This window comes from Phacochoerus africanus, chromosome 4 (assembly GCF_016906955.1).
Source record: "Phacochoerus africanus isolate WHEZ1 chromosome 4, ROS_Pafr_v1, whole genome shotgun sequence".
Classification (NCBI taxonomy): Eukaryota; Metazoa; Chordata; class Mammalia; order Artiodactyla; family Suidae; genus Phacochoerus; species Phacochoerus africanus.
The window spans coordinates 77582321-77605537 of NC_062547.1; the positions used below are offsets into that span (position 1 = coordinate 77582321).

A 23217-nucleotide genomic window follows, 5' to 3' on the forward strand; every position below is an offset into this window, starting at 1 on the left:
GCAGGATCTCCTCCCACATGCTCATTTCCCATGACTTCCCACAGGCAGACCTCACCTCGCTTCTGCATGAAACTGAACAAGTCGTCTAGGAACTCTTTCCTCTTGGGGTCCCCGTCCAGTTCGTAGAGCTGTGAGGGCAGGGAGGAGGTGGGTTAGTGGATGCGGGTGCTACGTCCACATGGCACAGAGGGCCAGCCGAGAGGACTGCTGGTAGGGACAGGCATCAGGGCTCCCAGCCCCAGATCCCTGGTCCCCTCACCAGAGTCCAAACATCTGTGCAGACGGTGAGCCTGCCCGCCACTGTCTGACCAGGACATGCAGACACCTGTCCTGGGGCGGTCGCAGCAGCTGACAGCACACTCAGCTTGAGCAACAGAAACGGATCTCTCATGGTTCCGCAGGCAGGACGACTGAGAACCAGGTGTAGTGAGGCTGTGCTCCCTCCAGAGCCTCCAGGGGAGGGTTTCTCCTGCCCCTTCCAGCTTCTGGGGCCCAGGTGTCCTGGGTTTATAGCTGCCTGAGCCCAGCCTCTGCCCCATCCTGCTGTGGCCTCCCTGTGCGGCAGTGTCCAAATCCCTCTCTTCTCACGACGCCCACTCACTGGCAGGCCAGCCAGCCTCGTCTCCATCCCTCATCACATCTACAAAGACACTAGTCCCCGACGGGGTCCCATTCACAGGTACCTGGAGCTCAGGCTTGATATGTCATTTTGAGAGACGCAATTCATCCCACCCCAACAATTGCCACCATGAGGATGGTGGATGCCCCTGCCCAGTCCACCAAGTCCCATGTATGTGTTCCATTTTGTAGATGAAGCACAGAGGCAGGCCTGAGACCCGAGCCAGGACCTGGGCACCCCCTGCCTGGGTTCACTAGTCATCGAGGAGGGAGGGCCTTGCTCAAGGGTCTCAGGGGGGTCCCCGCCTCCTTGATCATCAGCTCTCAGGTGCTGGCGGGCGGGGGAAGCCGGCAGAGATCAGTAGAGGGTAACATTGCGGGGGGATACTTGCTGAGGAGGGGCCGTGCAAAGAGCAAGCTTCAAAATCAAGCTCCAGGGAATCCAGCCCCCGTGGCCGCCTGGACAGAGGGAGCAGGGCTATGGGGGGTCTTGAAACCACCAATTAGCTCCAGCTGGAATAATCTGTCATCAGCGCGCAGGGGGAGGCAGGGTCCTCGGGGTGGTGATCTTGCCCCTCCCTGGGCCTCAGCTTCCCCATCCGTGTAATGGAGACAAGATGTGGCCTGTAGGGCGCCGGCTGGGGGAGCCAGGGGCCCAGACCTGGGTGGTCGAGGCCGGGGCTTTGTCTCCGCCCTGCCTGAGCCAGGCAGGCCAGCTGCATTCCTACACTGATTTATGATGGTCAGAGAGGCCCTGTATTTCCCCTGCCTGAGGGGTGCGGGGCCTGCAGGTGGACCGTCCTGTGGGCGTGCCCCGGCCAGCCCCCTCCACCGCCCCAGCCCACAAGGCCCCCCAGCCCCAGGTGCGCCCCTCACCCCACTCTTCCTCAGCCCCTTCATCAGAGCCGTGTGATCCACACACTCGTCTGGCTTCCTGTCCAGCTGGCCTGGTGGAATGTCGGGGATTTTGTGTTTTGTTCCCAGCGCAGAAAACGGGACTGAGCACACAGCAGTTGCTTCATTAGTGCTCATTACGTGAACCCTGATTTTCTCAGCTGCAACATGGGCAGAGAAGAAACCAGGCTCGTGAGGGATCTACCCTCCAATTCCCATCCACTCGGAACCACGTGGAAATGGGTCTTTGTAGGTGTCTTTAAGACAAGGCCCCAGAGTGGGTGGCTCTGAGTCCAGTGATTGCTGTCCTCATATGAGGAGGAGAGGGGTACAGACACGGGGAGACAAGGCAGAGGCTGGGCTGATGCGGCCACAGGCCAAGGGGCACCTGGGGCCCCCAGAAGCCTGAAGAGGGGAGGGCTCCCCCCACCCCACCCCGGAGCCTCTGGGGGAGGCACGGCCCTGCCATACCCTGACCTCAGACGGAGAGTAAACCCTGTCCTGTTGTTCTAGGCCGCCCAGTTCGCGGTCATCTGTTAGGACCCTCTGGGAAGCTCAGACCCCTCCAGACATCTCCCTTGAGATCCCAACCCCCGGTGCCAGGGGGAACCCCCCCCCCAAGCTGAACCCTCTCCAAGCCCAGCCCCCATGAGACACGGCAGGGCCCCTCCTTCCTCAGTGTCCCTATCTTTTGAGGACGGTGGGTCGACACCCTAGCTTCACCCCGAGCTTTTGGAACATTCACGACCCGCAAGCTCCAGGTGGAGAAACTGAGGCTCAGGGCCGAGAACAGCCAGCAGGCAGAGGGAGCCAGCTTACGGGGGAGTGGCCGTAACCCCCAGGCCAAATGGTGGGTAGGCATCCGGCCAGACCCCCCCACCCCCATGAGGCCGGAGCATTGTGTGAAGCCATAAAGGGGGTGGGCAGGCCCCCAGCTGCCAGCAGAGGAGGCCTCTTTAATGGCTGTTGCTGTGGGCAGCCGGCGACAAAGACGGGCAGTAAAGGCTACTCTGGCCCTAAGTTCTGCACGGGGTGGGTCCTGCCCTGTCGGCTAGAGCTGCCCACCAGGCCTTGGAGATGGAGATGGGAGAGCTGGGGGCCGGGTCCAGCCCCCCTCCCCTTGTGAGCCACTGAGCCCAGCTGCCAGCTCTTACAAGGCTTTCAAGCCACGCAGCTGGGCCATGCCCAGGCCTCGGGCCCACCTGGTTCTTGGGCTGACAGCCTGCCCCTTTCCTGACGACCAGAGCTGCAAACCCAGGCTGCCAAACCTCAGGAAAGCCCTGAGGCCTGAGATAAAAACTGTCCCTCTGCCCCCACCCCCCACCAAGGCCTGATTTTCCTGGGGCTACCAGGTACTCTGGTCACCAGGTCAGGCTCCTGCACCTTTTTGTTCTGAAGACATCTCAACTCTCTCAGCCACAAGGTCCCCAAGACCCTCAGGCTCCGCTCCCAGTTGACCTCTCACCGGCCTCTTGCTGCTTCTCAAACCCGCCAGGGGCAGTGGTCCTGCGGCCAGGCTTTGACCTGGCAGCTCCTCACCTGGAATGCATCCTGTCCTGGCTGTGCCCCAGGGCTCCCCATGGGCCTAGCAGGCACTGTGTTGTCACCTGCAGCAGGTTCCTCCGCAGTAGGCAGCTCTCCTGTGCACCACCGAGCTGCGTGGATTTACAGACTGTCCCCAGCACCACAGAGACGCATAGATTTACACACTGTCCCCTGCTCCACGGGGCCGTGTAGATTTACACACTGGTCTGGTCTCCTGCCTCTCTGCCCTGGTAGAGGCGTTCAGGATCTTGTCTGCTTTGTTTCCAGTGTCTAGAATTAGACACGCAGCAGTTACTTAATATATGCTCCTTAGGTGGACCTAGATTTCTTAGGGCAACGTGGAGATGGGACCCCTGTATTCCCCCCCAGCTCTGAGATGTGTCGTATATGACCCACGCTCTGGGCCAGCTGAGTCTCAGCAGCAGGCAGGCAACGGTCTGAGGGCACCTGGCGCCTGCCCCACTGGCTTCACCTCCTGCCCAAGCCTCAGGGAGGTGAGTGTGGACAAGCCTGGGCTGGGGGCCTCCCCTCCTGATTTCTACCTGCCAGTTGGGGCCCCTGCCCAGAGACCGTGTCCAGCTACTTATCCGCCCACGTGTCGGTCCTCCCCACCCCCACTCCACCCACTTCACAGACGGAAAACTTGAAGCACAGACCAGACAGAGCCAAGCAGCCAGAGCGGCCTTCCCAGGTGGTCTGAAGGAGACCCTCCCCTGCTCCACAGTCTCCCATGGCTCCCCAGCACCCCCACGAAGGATCTCACTTCCCCTGCAGTCACTGCTGGCCTGTCACCTCCCTGCCCTCACCTCCCTCTGCTTGAGGGCCTTGGGCCTGGTCCTGCTTTCTGGGCCACACTGGCAGGGCCTCACCTCAGGGCTTTCCAGCCACTGCTCCTTCCCCTGGAATGCAGTTTTCCAGTCTCCCTGGGGCTCCCCCTCCCCTTCCTGACCCCTTCCCCTGCCTCAGTTTCCCACGCAGCTAAGACACAACCCAGCCTCATGCCACATGTGCATTTCTCAGCAGACACTTGACCACGGTCAGCAGATGATGAGCAAGAAAGGCCAAAAGGCCAGACACCTGCCTGGCTCTGGGCCCAGTGCTGGGGTGGGGGTGGGTGGGGGTGGGGAAGAGGCCTGGGGGGAGGGAGGGGGGACCCTCTGAGGGACACCCCTCCCATACCCCCCTACTCCCCCCTACCCCGCCAAGGAGGGCGAGGGGCAGGTCTGCAGGAGGAAGCAGATAAAGCAGGCAGGCTGGGACTCAGGTGGTGGGTGGGGGAGGGGCCGGGAGGAAAAAGTGAGATAACCTCCCCCTCCCCCTCCCCCAAGTGCCGAGGGGCAAACAGGAAATTCTTGTTTGTGGCGAACCCTGTGAGAGGCTGTGAGAGGCTCTCGTGGCGGCAGGTCAGTGGGTTGTGCTGCTGACCAGGCAGAGATCACCCCCTGTTGTGGGGGGACCCGCCCCCCGCAGCTGCCCTACAAGGAAGGACAGCAGATCCCTCAGGAGCCCACCTGCCAGCGTGGAAGAGGAGGCCCTCAGCCCCCAGCAAACTGGGGGGAGGGCCTGCAGCGGGGAGGGGCGCCGCTAGGGCTCCACACAGAGAGAACCTTCCTGGGCAGTGGCGCTGTGTCCCCAGCCCTGGCGGACAGTGCGGGGCCCAGGGTGGCATCGGGCCAAGGCCGAGGGGCCCTGGCTGTAAAGTAACCGCCAGGCCCTGGGCCCCCAGGAGGACCTTTGCCCCTTTAACAGTGTCGGCTCAGCCCCCTCCCGCCACCCAGGCAGCTCCAAAGTCCACGGGGCCCCACTTCGGATGGAGGCCACTGGGCAGCCATGACAGGGACCAAAATCAGGAGAAACTGGGTTCCGGGGATGGGCGAGCCCCCTGCCCCAGAGAAGGACGGTCTTCTCCTCGGCAGGCAGACACGGATGTAGCCAGGGGAGGCTCAGGAACAGGTTTAACAAGGCCCGTTTTTGCACTTTTGTCCCATTTGGCTGACGGGAGCCGCACACTGACATCTTTCCTCACGGCCTTTCCCGCCCCCGCTGCCCGCAGTGGAACAGCGAGAACACAGGCCATCCAGGAGCCCTTACCATCAGAGGGGTTCTGGGAAAAGATGATAAACAGGGGAGCTGGAGAGTGGGGGAGACTGCAGGCAAGGCCTTAGGGTCTTAATCGCTCCTGCTTTGCCCCAAATCTTTAAAAAAATATATTTACGAAGATCAAAGTCATGTAACATGGAATTCACCTTTTTTTTGCTATTTCTTGGGCCGCTCCCACGGCATATGGAGGTTCCCAGGCTAGGGGTCAAATCGGAGTTGCAGCCACCGGCCTATGCCAGAGCCACAGCAACGCTGGATCCGAGCCATGTCTGCAACCTACACCACAGCTCACAACAACACTGGATCATTAACCCACTGAGCAAGGGCAGGGACCGAACCCGAAACCTCATGGTTCCTAGTCGGATTCGTTAACCACTGCGCCACAACGGGAACTCCTTTTTTCTTTTTTCTTTTTTTTTTTGTCTTTTTTTGCTATTTCTTTGGGCCGCTCCCCCGGCATATGGAGGTTCCCAGGCTAGGGGTCGAATCAGAGCTGTAGCCACTGGCCTACGCCAGAGCCACAGCAACTCGGGATCCGAGCCGCGTCTGCGACCTACACCACAGCTCACGGCAACGCCGGATTGTTAACCCAGTGAGCAAGGGCAGGGACCGAACCCACAACCTCATGGTTCCTAGTCGGATTCGTTAACCACTGCGCCACAACGGGAACTCCTTTTTTTTTTTTTGTCTGAATTCACCATTTTAAAGCGAACAACTCAGTAGCCTTTAGTGCATTAACATAGTCGTCTAGTTCCAGAACCTCAATTTCCAGAACATTCCATCTCCCCAAAAGAAGCCCCATCTCCATCAGAAGTCACCTTACCCCCTCCCCAGCCCCTGACAACCAGGAATCCACTCTCTGTGTCTGTGGATGTGTCTGTTCTGGACGTTTCCCATCCATGGAATCACCCACTGTGTGTCCTTCTGTGTCTGCTTCTCTCACTGAGCATTGTGGTCTCCAGGTCCGTCCACATGGTAGCGAGTATCTGGTGCTGCTTCTCTCTTTTTTATGACTGAGTGATGCTCCCATGTGTGGAGGAACATGTGTGTTTGTTCATTCACCATTGATGGGCATTTGCGTATTTCCACTTTTTGGCTATTATTATGAATCATGCTGGTAAGAACATACTGTGTGATCGCACCTATTTCTATATGCTTTGGGTTTTGGATAAGAATGGATTCACTGTGACTCCTGTGAGCAAACTGAAACTGCAGTAAAAGAGCAGAGAAGGCTGCAGTTTTTATCCCCCATGTTCCCCTGCAGGACGCCAAGGAGAACGAGGACACTTCCCCCTCACATCCTCCCAGGGTGGAAGGTGTGGGGAGCTTCTAAGCTTTACCTCAGTGTCAGACTGTGTCTCCTCTCCTCTAAGCTGCCCTTGGCTCCCTGGTGCTATCAGGAGACCCAGACCTCCTGCCCGCCAGGGGAGGGAGGGTACTGGCCCCCAAGGGCACCTGCACCTTGTCTCTCTCCAGGGCTGGTCTTCCTGCTCCCAACCCAGTCCTGCCTGGAGCCTCTGCACCACAGTCCCCCACCCACACCCCCCCTCCACCCTTAGCCTCTTTGGCTCCTGCTCTAACCCCCAAGCCAGGGCAGTGGCCCCAACAAACCTCTCTGCATCTCAGCCCCAGCGTGTCACAGCTCAGGTGATTCTGCACGTATTCTGGGGCTGGTTTCTTTCTCTTCTTCCCACTCGGATGAGTCCCCAGGGCAGAATCGGGAACAGTGGCTGGACCCGGTATACAGCAGCCACCCACTATGGAAAGCAAGGAGGAAGAGGGCACACTCCTCGCTCAACCGAGATGGCACCCCACTCCCCGTGGCCTCTGGCTGATAAAGCCCCTCCCCTCATTATCTGGGCCTGGGGCCTGAGCCCGGGATGACTCAGCATCAGCAGCCGTTGCCCAGGTGGGCTGAGGGCCTCCCTGGGGGCCACCCCACTGCCCCCATTCACAGATCCGCCCACACTGCCATGCAGGGAGGCGCAGGCGGGGAGGGGAAATGGGTAGGGCGGGGTCCCACCCAGAGACCCCAGGTAGGGATGGACAGATGGATGTGTGGATGAAGTCAGGTCCATGGTGGGGCTGTGGGAAGGACCCAGAATCTAGAACCCTCCTGTCTGTGCTCTGGGCCTCAGTTTACCTACCTTGGAGGGTGGGGGGGGTGGAGTGACGTGATCAGGTGATGAGTAAGGAAGGCCTGAGCTCTGGGGGTGAGGGAGTGTGGCAGGCAACAGGGGCTCCCGCCCTCACCACAGATCAGAGGTGGACGCCAAGTCTGAGAGCTGAGTCAGCCCTCGGGGTTTTGTCCAGGTCCACCATTCTGTAGCCATGATTGAGCACCTTCTGTATGTTAAGGCCTCTGCTGGAAGCTGGGGACCTAACATGCCCAAGAGACACACAGACGCCCCTTGGGAGCCCGGGGCCAGTAAGGGGGACAGCAGAAGACACACACAGGCACCAGGAGGTTGGGAGAGGGGACTGGAGCCAGGTACATCTGCTGCAGGGTTGGGGAAGGGCAGGCTTGCTACTGCACACAGTAGGGGCTTAATTGATGTCCGCTGGGCAACCTCAGGCCCCTCCCACAAACTGCCCTCCCAGTGCACCTGACCCTTGGGGCCCACCCCCACCAGGCACAGGGCCACACAGCCCTTTCATTTCCCGTCAGCACTCCAGGCCTGCAGGGGCCCCCCGCTGGGCCTGCAGGAAATTGGGGAAGTGATTCTGGGCAGGGCAGAAACATCTGCCCATTTGGCCACCGCCCCCCCACTCCCCCCACCAATCGGCATGTGTCCCCTCTCCGAAAATACATGGCACCCCCACCCACGACACAGATATTAATACAGTTCCAGAAACAAGTCACAGAGCCTGACCACGAAGCGGACAATTAAAGGTGCTTCTTTCTGGATTTCCGGATCGTGAGGTTCCGGGGAAGTGCCCTGCTCTCTGGGTCAGCCTTTCATTTGACAGGGCAGGGCCCCCTGGAGCCTCAGTCTTCTCATCTGTGAAGTGGGTGGGGCTGCACCTGGTGCATCCAGGTGGGAGGCGAGGGAATCATGGAAGCAGATTGTGCAGAGAGGAGAGTTTGGCTCCAGGAGGATGGGAGGGCTGTGGGGGGGGAAGCCACATGTCACAGTTGAGGACACCAGCAGGGCTGGCCTCGTGGATGTACCCAGGATGGGGAGCAACAGAGAGAAACTTCTAGGAAGGCAGTTGCTGGCATGCAAATGGCATGCAAATCTGGGTGGGCGGCCTCCAGTCCACCTGGGAGCCCCCCACCCACAGGCCTGGCTCTGAGCAGATGGCCATTGGCATAGGAGCCCATTTCACAGACAGGGAAACAGAGGTGCTGAGAGAAGGCTGCAGAGCTGGACTAGAGCCCAGGACTGAGCCCCCTGCTGCCTCTGGGCTTCCTCAGAGCCTTGCAGGGCGCACTCAGGGGCACCAGGCAAATGCTTTGGGGTCAGACAGCCAAAAATCTGGAAACTTCCCCCCCGGGGTCCCCACTGCAGTTATGAACTAGATACTCCATGCAGCTCTTGGGGCATTTCACAAAGGGGTCGTGCCCCCCCCCCCCACCCAACTGGAATACCATAGTCCTGCTACCACACAGCTGCTGGCTCAGAGTTGCCTAGAGGTCCAAGCCCTGCACCCTAGGGCTTGGCACACGGGAATTAAAAATCCCGCTGTGGGGTCTCTTCTGAAAAGGAGCAGCTCTGTTTCCCTATAGTAGAGCCATGGGCAGCCCTGAAAACGCCGGGAGGGACTTTCCTACTGGTTCAGCTGTTCAGAACCATCTACCTGGCTGGGGACTCAGGTCCCGGTCGCTGCTTCTCTGAACGGAAGTGCAGCAGGATTGGGGCAGATTGTGGCCCCTCCCTGGCTGTGCTGACCGGGTCCCCACTGTCATGGGGCAATGCACAGACAACAAAGTAAGAAAGGGGGCTGCATCCCGCCTCCTGCCCAGGAGTCAAGAGGAAGCGGCCCCAGAGGGCTCTGGGTCTGGTGTCTCTGCCGGGCATACCCATAGGAGCCTCTGCCGGACCGCAGGCAGAGGCCAAGAGAAAAGGACCCTGCCCTGTGGTGGCCAGCGGGCTCAGGGTGCCACCAAACCTACTTCCAGACTGCAGGAGGGGACCTGGCTCCTGGAACATCCTACCTCCCCAGGGACACTGCCCCAGTGAAAGGAGTGATGAGATGCAGGCGGGCGCCCACCACGGCCCACCCTCCTCAGCTGGGACCCTCAATGACCACGAAGCACCAGCTCAGACACTGCCTCGGGTCTCCAGGTGGGAAAGCGGTGCCCAGGAGGATGTCAAGAGCTCGGCTGAGATCCCCCCATGTGGCAATAGGACCAAAGGAAAGGATAACCTCAGCGGTGCCCTCAGGCCCCACTTCCGGTCTAAGAACTGGACACCCTGTCAGTGGGCACGTGGACCAGCTGGAGGGGACAGGGAGGGGCCCGGAAGGCCAATGGCTGGGCAGAGTGCCAGCAAGGGCAGGGGCCGTCACCAGGCCAGGAGAGGGTGGTAGCCGTGCCCATGCATGTAGTCCGAAGGGTGCTCGGGGCCACTCCTGAGAAGACAGCAGATAAGGAGTAATTAAGGGGTGATGCGGTGTATGTGGGGAATCGGATAGGGTGGGAGATACAGAGACAGGAAAGGAAAAGGACAGAGACAGAGAGGAAAGACATGAGGGAGACAGGTGCCAGAGACCTGAGGACAGACAGACGCGGCCAGGTTCCAGGCCTGGATCCCTGGTAAGAAGCAGGGTGGCCTGGGGGTGGGAGGAAGCTTGAGTCCTGGAAAAAAACTTATGGGGCTCATCCTAAAAGGCAGGGACAAAGAGAAGAAGTAAGGGGCAGTAGCCCTGTGCTGGGGGTGTCCCCCCAAGTGGGGACCTCACCAGTTGGAAGATCCATATTGGATCCAATGAGGTGGGGGGTTAGGGGTACAGCCTAACAAGGCAGAAGCTGGGGTGGCCACAGGGATCTTCAGAGACCCCCTCATGGCACAGACAGGGCTCTGACCAGCATGGCCCCTCCTGGTCACTCCAGCCTGTACAGAGATGCCAGACCCACCCCTACAGACACCAGCAGGATTCACACCCCCTCAACCTTGAGAGAAATCCCAGCCCCACCCAGACACACTACATGGCCCCCCACCTGGACATGCATGTGGCCAGCACACGGACTCACGGACTCCCCACCCCATTTGGACACATCCCCCCACCCCCACATGTGGACCCTCTTGATGTGCCCACGGCCTGTCCACAGCCCAGCAGGTCCTGCCATCCTGCTGTGGTCTGCTGAGCACATGGACATGCCCAGCCAGCCAGACACAGACACACAGACACGCCCTCGCCTGCTGGCTGGCTCACAGATAATGGCCCCAGACGGCCCGCCCTCGGCCGCCGCGCCCACTTGGCCCACTGGGCCCCACGCCCCCACTGCCACGACACCACGGGGGCAGCCGCTTCTGTCTGCTTTGTTCCTGTGTGCATCCCCAGTGCCAGAGCAGGCCTGGCATACAGGCTTGTGGATGGACCTGACTCAGACACATGCAGAGGGCCTGGCCTCTCTGCCAGGGGCTGCACAGTCAGGGTCCCCAGCCCCAAAACAACCCCTAAAGGAGCTTTCGGGGCTGCCTGGGGTCGAGGCCCCTGAGAATCTGCCCAGCACGGCTAAGTCCTGAGAGTCAGGGGCCCAAGCCCCTCTTGAGCTTTTGTGTTCATTTCCTTGGAGGCCAGAGATCAGGGGGGCTCAGAACAGGGGTTCATGCTCACAATTTTGGAGTCCAGACATCTGGAATCACAGTGTGGCGGGGCCTCTCCGGAAGCCCCCAGGGAGAGTCCTTCCCAACCCTTCCAGCTTCTGGAGGCCCTGGGTGTCCTGGGCTTGGGGACACATCACCCTACCCCTGCCTCTGTCTTCAAGTGGCTGTTTTCTGTCTCTACACCTCTTCTCTTTTTATGAGGACACCAGTCACGGGATCCAGGGCCACCCTAGTCCAGTGTGACCAATCTTAACTGCACCATATCTGTAAAGACCCTATTTCCAAACAAGGTCCCGTTCTGAGCTTTTGGGGAGACATAAGTTTTGGGGAGCACCATTTGCCCCTGACATATTTCCTCCTGGAATATGTGGTTTTCTTTGTCCTTCATCCCTCGTCTGGAAAGCAGGTATTCCCGAGGCTACAGGCTTGCAGGGGTGGCCGGCAGTGCTGACTCTCTGCCCTCCCCGCCCCCTGCCCCCTGGCCCCACGAGACCCCCACCAGCCCTGACCAAGGGGCAAGGCTTCATCCCGCGCTGGGGCCTTCAATAGGCAGATTGGTTACCGTTTAACCCTGTGACCCCCGATTGTCCTTTGGCTGAGCACAGCTGGGCGAGCAGAGAAGGGCGGTCCAATCCCGCCCCTGCGTGTGCCCACCCACAACCTGCACCCCCAGCTGCCCCCTGACCCCGCCTGGAGCACGACCCAGCAGCAGACAGCGTCAGCAGATGGGGTTACCAGGCCTTCCAGAGAGCCCAGGTCACCTCTCCAAGTCTCCACGGGTGGTGCTGGCTGAGATCAGAAAGCTCAGCGGGTTGAAGGGTCTTTGTATCAGGCAGGGAAACTGAGGCACAGCGCTGGTGAGCCCTGCCCAGTGCCCCCAATGGCACCCCCAGATCAATAAGGGAGTACCCCTGCCCAAGATCACATAGCACGTGAGGGGAGGAAGGGATAGAACCATCAGTGGGACCCCTTGCAGCCCCGAGGCCCTGGTCACACCTCCCTGCTCCCTGGGGCTGTGTCAGCAAGGCGGCTTGGAAACCTATGCGGGCAGGTGCGGGTGGCTGACCTGTGCCAGGGCTGCCTATGTGAACCACTGACTGGGGCAACATGGTTCTGGCTAATGGTTAATGTGCCCCACCACAACCTCACACTCCCAAGACATGCGGCTGGTGGGGCCGGTGGGGCCAGTGGGGGGCATGCAAGGCTTACTCACCAGCAAGCATAGGCACCCTACCACATGCACGCACGCGCGCGCATGCACACACACACACACACACACACATATATGACTGCAGAGCCCCAGGCACACAGCCAGGGGCAAACAAAACATCCACAGTCACCCATTACACATGGACACGTGGAAACATGCACGGCCCTGGGGTTAACACACTCTGAGATACACAAGCTCAGACCCCAGGGCTCACTTAATAACACATGCATGCATGTGGGGGCCACATCATGTGGTATGTATGTAGCTGGACACTAACACTCCAGACACGGGGACACACGAGCAAGTTTCTAAGGTGACAGATACAGAGAAAAGATGCCGCAGATGGGTTCACATGGCCCCAGAACAGGCACATGGACACACAGAGAGCCACAGCACCAGCACATGCATGGTTACAGACACCATAGAGTCTCAAGATGCCCCAGAGCCCGACACACACGGTCACCCTCCAGACACCCCCCCATCCACCCACAGGGACCACGCATAGCCACCATGTCCTCCCACACCCACATCAGAGGCTGGACCCTCATGCTCACCCACACCCATCCCCTGCCCGGCCAAGTGCCAACACTCTGTCTGCCGAGCACCACTCCCTCCAGCAGCCGCGTGTGTTATTAGAAAGCGTGGGGAGGGGCCAGGCGCTTGGCAGCAGCCACCAGGGTGGGGAACTGCGGTGGGCGTGGGGCCAGGCCACAGCGGCGGTGACCCCATGGCGGTGACCGGGCTGCCGGGCGGCGGCACCGGGGCCAGATAAGGTTCTTCCGGCTGAGTCAGTGTGGTTCCCGGGGCTGGCACGGGCGGGGGCACGGTGCCAGGGCTGGCAGGCGGGCACCCTCCCTGTGCCCGCCACGGCCCGGCTGGCTCTGTGCCAGCAGCCACAGCAGCTTTGATGAGGCGGGTGCTGCCCCAGGCAGGCAGGGCCAGGCTCCCGAGGGGCTTCCCGGCACAGGTCCCGCCCCCGGCACAGGGCCCAGGGCCCCCGGCGCCCCAGGAAGACACTCGGCGCCGGAGCTGGCCCCCGGCCCACTGTGTCTGGGGCACACCGGATTAACTCCCTGGGCTCGGAACCCAGTGCCTGACCTCCAGCCTTTGCCCAGAACACACTCCTCTGCTGGAAAAAATTCTCATCCTTCTTCCTGGCCCCACAGGCCCAGCTGTAGTACTGGCCTCTTCCACTCCTGTCTAAACCGTGGACCCCAGAAACATTTCCCCAGCATCTCCCCTCCCCTAGCTTGAAACTCTGCTCAGACCCCCTTTTAGACCACCGTTGGTTTGCCCTGATGTTCTGCTCTTCCCACTGTATGTTCTAGCCCTACCATTCCAAGATGCAGACCCTAACCCTTCTCTGTCCATCTGGCCAACTCTTACATATCCTGCAAAGCCCCAGCTCCAAAGCCCACTGCTCTGGCCTCCCCAGCCTCTGGGGGGGGGTCTCAGGCAGGATGAAGAAAAAACAGCTGCTACTTCCTCATGGAGCCCCAGCAATTCCTGCTTCCCACCCCCACCCCACACAAGCGTAGGCAACTCTCATGAGCCCAGAAATGTTCACTGCAGTGTTTACAACAGAGGGACAGGAACACAGACCAATGTGTTGGTGTCGGCCCCACAGGGAAAACTCCAACAGTTTAAAAGAACCAGGCTCTCCTGGAACACGGATAAAGCAGACAGACTCAGGGTAACGATGACAAGGGGAAAATGAGAGGAGCAGCCTGCCCAGGTCGGTGTTTGGTGGACCCTCGCAGCAACACCCCCACCCCTAAAAGATCACATTTCTGTGTAAATGGACAGAGAAAGGCCAGGAAAAACCGTGGCTGAAGCCAACCGGGTCAGGGCGATGGCTGGCAGGCCTCAGGCCTCACTGGAATCCTTCCCTTTTTTCCTCCATGGTGTCAAATGATACTTCTGGGATCAAAAGGGGGCTTTAAAAACATATATATGTGTATTTTCCACAATTTAAAAAAGTCTGTGTGAGCTGTAAGGATGTGAAAAAAATGAAATGTGACCCCAGTCTCTTGCAGAGGGTTCATGTGAGGCCCACAGCTTCACCCCAAGTTGCATGAGCCCATTTCAGGGCCACACATTGGAAGAACAACAAGGACAGGAATGACACAGGCTCTGGGAGGTCCAGGGAGGGGGAGGGGAAGGGGGCTGTGTGGGGCTCAAAACTAGGACGTGGCAGTCTCTTGGGGCCTGGAGCCTGAGGCCTCTGGTGACTTTTAATGCCTGGGGGTCTTTGTGTGTTCAGGCACTGAATCCTGCACCCCGCTGTGGGGCCCTGGACCAACCAGTCCTATTTCAGACAAAGAAACAGGCTCAGAGGCTCCCAGGCTCCCCCCAAACCTGCAGCCAGTGGGGGTTACCCCTGATCCTCACCATCCATCCCAGGAGACCCTGGGGTCAAATCCCAGCTCCGACACCTCCCCCACGTGACCATGGGCAAGCTGCTCGAATGCTCTGTGCCTGTTTCCCTGTCTGCACAACGGGGCAGTTGCAGTGCCCCCGCCACGATTGTGGGATCCAGTAAGGGTACATGAGACACCTGGGAGACGCTCCATCTGCTGCCTGTGCATGGTGAGGCGACACATACCAGCTAGAATGGTCATCTCTGCACCTCTGAGCTCATTTACAAGCTGTGGAAGAGTGGACGTGACCTTGGAAAGCAGGGAAAAAACCATCCCAACACTTAATGCAAACCCAAACCACAGTGAGATAGCACCACACCCCCACCAGGGCAGCTGGAATCAAAGTCATAACCACAAGTGGCGGCGGGGACGTGGAGAAGCTGGAACCCTCGTGTGGCTGGTGGGGATGCAAAAGGGAGCAGCCACCGTGAACAGCAGCAGTGCCTCAGAAAGTTAAATGCAGTTACCATATGATGCAGCAACCTTACTCCTAGGTACATGCCCACGAGAACTGAAAGCACACTTCATGCAAACACTCCTACGTGCGTGTTCATAGAAGCCAAGGGAGAAAGAACGCAAATGCCCATCAGTGGGTGATGGATAATGTGGTCCCTCCATACATGGGAGCATCACTCAGCCGTGAAAAGAAGAGAAGCACTGACACTTGCTACCACATGGATAGACCTGGAGACTGCGCTGCTCAGTGAGAGAAGCAGACACAGAACGACACACAGGGTCGTGCCATGGATGGAAAATGTCCAGAACAGGAGCATCCACAGACAAGAGAGTGGGTTCCTGGTTGTCAGGGGCTGGGGGTGGGGGGTGGGGATAACAACTAAAGGCTACATTTAAATGGGTTTATATTTGAGATAACGAAAACGTCCTAAAATTCAACTGTGGTGATGGCTGCACAACCTTGCGAATATACTAAAAACCACTGAATCACATTTGTATTGGGTGAATTTTACACCAGTTAAGCTTTAAAAATCCCAACATTCGAGTTGTTGAGAGTAAGGAGTCAAACCCTTAAGTGGCTGAAAAGCTGTGTTAAGAGTCTGCCGGTTCACAGAGCCCACAATGGCACTTTTTAGAGACCCCAGGAGCAGCCCTGCTGGAGACGGAAAGCCACCAGGACAGCACCAGGATGCCACGTCTGATGGCAGCAGGCTGAGATCCTAATCACCACCCGTGATACACTGCGATCCTAGCCAGTGCTGGCCTCTGACAGCGCATGTCCCTGGGGCCCCACAGCAGTACAGCTCCAGGCTTTCAAGGAAAGATTCTGTGGCCATGAGCCTGCTGCTCTGGCCCCTCCCCAGCCTGGCTGCCCCCCAGACCCCATAGCCGACAGCAGAATTTCACGGCTGTCGAGGGTTTTCGGGCGGAAGTCAGGCCCAGGCCCTGCCAAGACTGGAGAGGAAGAGGCAGAGATGGTGCCAAGCAGGCGGCTGGCCGGCCCGGCTGCCACGTGCCAGGAAGGGGGTGGGGCAGGCGCCAGAGTCAACACAGCCCCCGCCTCCCCCTTACCCCAACATCTGCGGGGCTGGCTGAGCCCAGGCCACTGTTGACACTGGCTGCACAGGTGTCTGGCCAGTTGGACCTGCCACAAACAGGCAGGCAGGAATGAGATTCCGGCAGCAGGGCAGCCCCCAGCCCACCCACCCACCCACAATCTCCTGGAGCTCCCACTCTCTCAGAATCCAATCCCACCCACTGTGGGACCCAGCCCACTGGCGTTTGGCCCATACACACAAGCCAAGCCACTTCCTACCTCAGGGCCTTTGCATGGGCCGATTCCTCCGCCAGCTGCACCACAGCCCTGTGTGTGAGCGCCCCCCTACAAAGCTGGAGCAAATCTTTGTCCTGGGAGGCCTGCCCCATGTACCCAGCATCTCCAGCCTGATGCCAGGCCATCACCCTCACCGCCTTGGCTTCCTCCCCATCTGTTTACCGATCTTCTCCACAACCCAACAAGAGAGCTGGGCTTCTAGCAGGTGCTTTATAAATACGAGACTGATGGCTATGAGACTATTGACAGCAAGACACAGGTTCCCTGCCCAGTTCTGGCCTCAGTTTCCCCACCTGGGTGTCCTTAAGACATCATCAGTGCATCCCAGACAAGCAGGACAACGGCCCCAGGAGGGCCTTTGTTCCTGACATGCTCAGGGGGCTCTGTGGTCAAGACATCTGACCTGGACCTTGCCTGGCCTGGCCACTCCAAACCCCCTCCCAACCCCACAGGGGCTGTGGCCTGGAGCTCCTTGAGGGTCAGACTCAGGGCATATGGCAAATATTCAGCAAATCCTTTTTTTTAAGAGCCTCACGCTTGGCATATGAAGTTCTCAGGCTAGGGGTCAAATCGGAGCCGGCCTATGCCACAGTCACAGAAACGTGGGATCCCAGCCACATCTGCGACCTATACCACAGCTCATGGCAACGCTAGATCCTTAACCCACTGAGTGAGGCCAGGGATCGAACCTGCGTCCTCATGGATCCTAGCCGGGTGTGTTAATCACTGAGGCACGAAAGGAACTCCCAGCGAATCCTTAAATGTAACTCACACACAAAGTTCCAGTTGTGTTCCCTTAACCCCAGGGGATGTCAGGAGCCCAATTCGGGGTGGTGAGGGGAACCAGCCCCCTCAAGGCTTTGCCTGTTTTCCATTTAGAGGACGAGATGGACAGGAGCCCAGCCACAGGTGGCCCCTGCCTGCGGAATGGGAAGGAAACCAAGGCAGAGGGCAGGATGGGCCCTCTGTCCACAAGGAGGAGCATAGCCCCCTAGGCTGGAGAGGGCAGCCAGAGCCACATGTGGGGAGCAGCCGGCCACGCCCCAAGGAGATGACGTCTGCTGGCTGTCCTTCCCCCCTCTGGCACTGTGCCATCAGCGTGCCAGGACCCAGCGGGAAGCCAGGCCGCCCCACCCAGCCTGAGATGCCTGGGCAGGGGACTGAGTCTCCCTCCCATTCCTTGGGCCAGGCTTCTGCTGCCGGCCATGCCCACCCTGGGGCAATGTTCCTGTCTCTGTACCTCCCCGTCACTTCTGTCACAGCCCCTGGCTTTTGCCTCTCACGTGTGTGTCCAACATCTAGCTCTGCGCTTTACCTGAGTTTCCTGAGGGTGGCCGGGGTGCCAGCACCCTTTGTCCCAAGGGAGGCGGAAGGCAGGAGCCCCCAAAGTGGCTGGGCCTCACGCTTCCTGCAGAAGGGCCTCTGCTGATTCTGGAGGCCCGCACAGTGGGTACTGCCCCGGGCCTTCCATGGCTATGTCCCGGCTCCCGAGCGCCCGGCGTGTCCACAGCCCCACGGAGCCCAGGGAGGCTTGGGTGCAGGGCCGGGGAGGCCAGGTCACCAGCGTCCACTGTCAGAGGTTGGGGCAGGGCCCAGCTGGCCTCAGGCTGGAATGCACGCCCAGCCGGCCGCCCCGGCCGCCATCTGCTTTCCATCTGCCCAGCCCAGCGAGGCCCAACTTCAAAGGATCCCCCGCCCGGCCACTTCCTCTGCCCTGGCCGCCCGCGGGGAAGGCACCAGGACAGCCTGCTTCCTCCCCGCCCCTCCGGAGCCCAGGGAGTGCTTGCTGTCCATGCCAATGGGGCCACCGCCACTAGACCCAACCTCCACAGACCAGACTCTAGGTCACTGACGAGGCCTCGGGCGTCGAGTCCCTCAGCCCCCGCCTCTGCCCCCTGCGGGCTGCACCCCCTTCCCCCACCTCCAGCAGCCATTCTTTCCACTTAGAACCTCTCCTCGCTGCCTCTCTGCTTATCCTTCTGTGCAGACACCCTAACTTTCCCCTCCAGGATCGTGTCCCCACATCCACGCTTTTGACGCCTGGCCTGTACCACCCGTGTGACACAATCTCCACTGTGGCTTCCATGGAATGCCCAGCACCCCGCACACACAGGCGAGTGCCCAGTGGCCGTCGAGGGCTGGTCGACAGAAGGACCCAGCACCCCACCCGCAGCCCCATCACGTCGCACGGCCCACCTGCTTGAACTGCTCCTCGTAGGTCCAGTCCCCGTGGTCAGGTGGCTGCAGCTGGGGAGCCACGTGGGCAGCCCCTCCAGGGTGGGCTGGGCCAGCCCCTGGGCGCTCCTGGCCTCCCAGAGCCCGGGACCCACTGTCTCCTCGGAATGCCTGGAGTGGCTGGGCCTTGCGAGGGAACAGGGCTGTGGGGCCTAGGCCGGCGGAGCCTGGAGGCCCGAGCCCCTCCTCGTCCTCATAGTCCTCATCCTCCTCTTCCTCCTCCTCCTCGTCCCCCAGGTCTTCCTCCAGATCCTCCTCCTCCTCCTCCCATTTCGGCTTCCTAGGTGGACACAGGGCACACAGGTCAGCGGAGAAGGCACCAGCTCATCCCAAGTCCTGGGGCAAGGCCCGCACCCCCTCCCAGCCTCACCTTCCCTGTCTGAACGTGGGCGAGCTGCCCTCACCTGCACAAGCTGCCAAAAGCACCTGGAAGCATGACCTGCTTAGGGTGTGGGCCATGCTCCTCTGGTTCCCAAGCAGCCCAGAGCAACTAGAGCTGCCCCTTCGGCATAAACCCCAGCCTCTGCCCGCCTGCTAACCTCGCCTTCCCTGCCCTCCACGGCACAGGCTTCCTTGCTGGGCCTTGAAAATGCCAACCCAGTTCCTACCTCAAGGCCTTTGTGAAGGCTGTTCCCTCTGCCAGGCATACTGTTCCCCTCTCCCCCTCCCCCTTATAGGGGCTGTCAGCTCTGCAGGGAAACCTTCACCCACCATTCCCCAAAGTTGATTCCAGCCCCAGTCACACCCTCCCCAAGATCTCTTTCTTTTCTTTTTTTTTTTTTTTGTTCTTTTAGGGCCACACTTGCAGCTTATGGAGGTTTCCAGGCTAGGGGTCTAATCAGAGCTGTTGCTGTGAGCCTACACCAGAGCCACAGCAACCATATCTGAGCCGCATCTGCAACCTACACCATACACCACAGCTCACGGCAACCCACTTAACCCACTGAGCAAGGCCAGGGATCGAACCCACAACCTCATGGTTCCTAGTCGGATTCGTTTCTGCTGTGCCACGATGGGAACTCCCCTCTGCTTTATTTTCTTGGCAGCCCTGAACACAGCCTACAAATCACCCTGCTTCTTTGCTTGTTAAATGTTTTCCTAGAAGGATCCACCTGGGTCTTGCCAGTGCCCAGCCCGGGGCCTGCATCAGACCCCAGTGGGATGCGTCCATGAGCCAATCAATACCCAATATGTGCATGTTGCACTTCATCTGTCCCTACCACTAAATCTGCTATAACCTTGCCAAGTGATGGAGGCCACTGACCATGTGCGGCCTACTTCTGTTTAAGTTACAAAGAAATAAAGCTACAGATCCCTGGCTGCACTGGCCACATTTCAAGTGTTTGTCCACCTTTGGGGACTGGTAGCTCCCACCCTGGGTGGTGCAGATGCAGAGGCATCCATTGCCCCCAAGACAGTTCTAAAGGACAGCACACTCCTGGTGGCTAGGACAGGGGTTGTGTCCTTCCTCTATGGCTATGTCCCCAGGGCCCAGCATGGCCAGCACACCAAAAGTGCTCAAAAACAGTATATGGAACCCACAGACCCCAACTCACAGGTCATCGTCTGAGCCTGCATCCTCGAAGTGGCTGTCGCCTTCGGGGAGGCCCACAGCATCCCTGCCTCGGCCAGGAGAGACTGGTGCCTCCTCCTGGGCTGGGTCCTCGTCCTCTGAGCCAGGGGGCCCATCCTCCGAGCCGCCAGGGCTGGGCGTATGCCCGAGGCCCGCAGCAGCAGCCCGCATGGCAGCCAGAGCAGCCATCTGTGCCCGTTGCATCCGGGCGTTCTCAGGCTCCCTGTCCTCGTCTGGGGCAGCCCTGGCACGGGCTGGGGGGCCAGCCGGGGGCTCAGGCAGTGGCGGTGGCTGCCGGGCCTCCAGCTCCTGGCGTGCCCGCTGCTGCCGCTGCAGGAGCGTCTCCATCACAGCCTGCAGCTTCATGGCCCTGCGGGCCGGGCCGCCCCGGGCACCAGGGGTGGGCGGCGGGGGCGGCCCCTGTGGGGAGGGGGCCCGGCCGCACTGCAGTGTGGGGGCCGCGGGGGAGCTGGGGCAGTGCAGGGTGGCAGGGGGGCAGGGGCGGGGGCCGCCGGGCTCAGGCTGAGGGCTGGTGGGGCATGCCAGTGGCAGGGGGGCGATGCCTCCTTCTCACACCAGGGGCAGCTGGTGGGTGGCTCATTCACGTGTTTGCAGAAACCTGGAAGTGACAAAAGAGGCTGTTAGTCCAATCCTCCCCCACTGCGGTCAGACCTCAAAGGCCTCTGGGAAAATCCCTTCCATCCAACGCCAATCAGGGTGCAAACCTGGAGGCCTCCCTGGACGGGGAGGAGCATGTTCTCTCCATTCCCCCCCTCCCCCACCCCCATCCACCCTCCAGAGGGCTGGGAAGTGAGGACAGTGTGGGAAGTCTTGAAGTGGCCCCCACCCATCCAGGCCCCAGAGAAACGCACAGTCAACGACAAAACCAACGAAACCACCCAAGAAAGAACTTGCATTATGGCTTCATAAACGGAGCAGGGAGACAGGGCTTCCTGGCCTTTGATTGGCTACAGCCGGCCACTGGACACCAGAGTCCAGGTGGGTCCTGAGTTCTGATTCCAAGTTCTAGATGCTGCTCATGGCTGTGCTGGTGCAGCCTGGCCCAGGGGGATCCAGGCAACCTCCTTTCTCATAGGCACAATGGCTGACCCAGATTGAGCACTTGCTGTATACGGGCTCTGAGCTAAATCTTCCCTGCTCATGTTCTCACCCATCCCTAAACCTCAATCTGTTTAGACCTCGGTTTTCCCATCTGCAAAATAGTGCCCTAAACGTCACTGTGACCCACAGAAATGAAGCGAGTCAGTGATGGTAAAGGCAGGTACACAGCAGGGACCATGATGGTGTTAGGAAAGAGGCTCTGGATGGTCCCCATTTTATGGATGAGGAAGTGAGGCTCAGAGCTGCCCTGCTATAGGACACACAGCAGGTTCCAAGCAAGGCTGGGATTCAAACCCAGGTCCAGGTGATGTCACAGCATCCCACATGGCCCCCATGTGTTCTCTGCAGGGAGTCCCCCTGCCTTTGGAGACCCCAGCTAGGGCCAAGGTCCCAAAATACAACAGGCTCTGCCCCTACCCTGGGGTCCCTTCAGACCACTGCCAACCTTCATTGCCAGGGCCTTGGATGGGCTCTGGGCACAGACGTCACAAATTCTGGCACAGTCCAGCACCACTAAAGACAGGACACAGGTCCCACCCCAGCCCCCCAACCCATACCCAGGCCACACCCCCACCCGCCCAGGCCGCCAATAAAACAGACCAGGCAGAAACCAACAGGCCCGGCAATAACACCCCAGATGGTACACCACGGGGACAGTGTGGGGGCAGGAGGATCCAGCAGCTACCCCAACCAGCAAATGAATCCCCAGTAGCTCCTGGGGCAAAGGGGGCCCCCACACGGGTGGGCCACCGGGCACTTGCCGGGACACTTGGTTGCCCACCCTGCCAGCCCCTTTTGTGACCTCCTAAGAGAAGCCTGACCCCACGCAGGGAAGTCTTGTATGTAGATCCTCAGCCTCCCCAGTCATGGGAGAGGTCCTTTCCCTAGTCCCTTGGCCTCCAGCAAGACAGGTGAAGGGGGGGCAGGTGGGTGGCCCCTATGTTTAAGTGAGGAGAGACACATCCCCAAAGGCCTCAGTACCCGGCAGGGCAGGGTCCCAGGGCACAAAGACCCTCTCAGACGCCACAGTGCTGGAGAGTGACCAGACAGCCTGTCCTTAGAGGCAGCAGAAAAGCACCCAGCCCCCACGCCCCAGGGACAGGCAGTCACCCCTCCACCAGCCCCAAGAAGTGCTGAGGGGACATTTCTCACCCACTGTCTAGTCTGGTCTGCTGCCCCTCCCCCACCTTTGACAACTTCTAGACGAGCCCCCCCTCCCCACGGAAACGCTCTGGGCAACGCCCCCCCTCTTTGGGGGGCAGAAGGAAGAAGCCAGAGGAAGCCACTCCCCCCCAGCCCCCCCCAACCCAGGCCTGCTGGGTTTAATGACCCTTCCGGGTCTTCGGGTGGGGGAGGGGAGCAAGGCTGTCCACGTTGGGGATGGTGGAGGGGGCAGGTGGGAACCCCAAATGCCAAACCCCCCTGGGCCTGGGCCCCACACGACTGCCATTAACCCTAAACTGGTGACGCCCACCCCCTTCAGACCCCTCCCCCCAAGAGCCCTTTGTCCTCCAGCCCTACCCCCACTTTATGACAACCCCAGGAGAGAGGCATTGCCTGGCAGGGACCGGGAGGGATGGGGGGTACTGGGTGGTCGTTGGGACCTGGCTGAAGGGAGCCAGGGAGGGATGGGGCCACACCCTCCCCCCCAATGCCTCCCGGAGAGAGAGGTCACCCGCTCCGCTCAGGGCTTGCAAAACACGGTTATTTAAAGAGTTGTGCAAGGCTGGGGCCCGCGGGTGGCGAAAGGGGGCCCTCACTCCACGAAGGGAAGAGGAGGGGGAGGGCGGGGCAGAAAGCTGGGGAGGGGGCTAGGAGAGTCCGGAGGGGGCAGCCCGGAGGAAGTGAGAAAAGAAACACTGAAGAGGGAGAAGAAATAAGACGACAGAAACCCCAGTCCGATTTCAAAGGCTTCTTGGAAAGCGGCTGATTTGCAT

At 59.9% G+C, this 23217-nt stretch overlaps 1 protein-coding gene across 4 annotated transcripts in view; it reads right to left on the bottom strand.

Annotated features, from left to right (window-relative positions):
• The window catches only part of ARID3A (AT-rich interaction domain 3A), a 34311-nt gene that overhangs the window by 9897 nt on the left and 1197 nt on the right, over positions 1-23217 (bottom strand). For all 4 annotated transcript variants that reach the window (XM_047777790.1, XM_047777793.1, XM_047777792.1 and 1 more), the window contains exons 2-4: positions 20142-20777; positions 18547-18865; positions 56-128 (exon numbers count right to left, since the gene is read on the bottom strand). In XM_047777790.1, the coding sequence (XP_047633746.1) occupies positions 56-128; positions 18547-18865; positions 20142-20524 (775 nt within the window). In that variant the 5' untranslated portion in view covers positions 20525-20777. The remainder of the gene's footprint in view (positions 1-55; positions 129-18546; positions 18866-20141; positions 20778-23217) is intronic.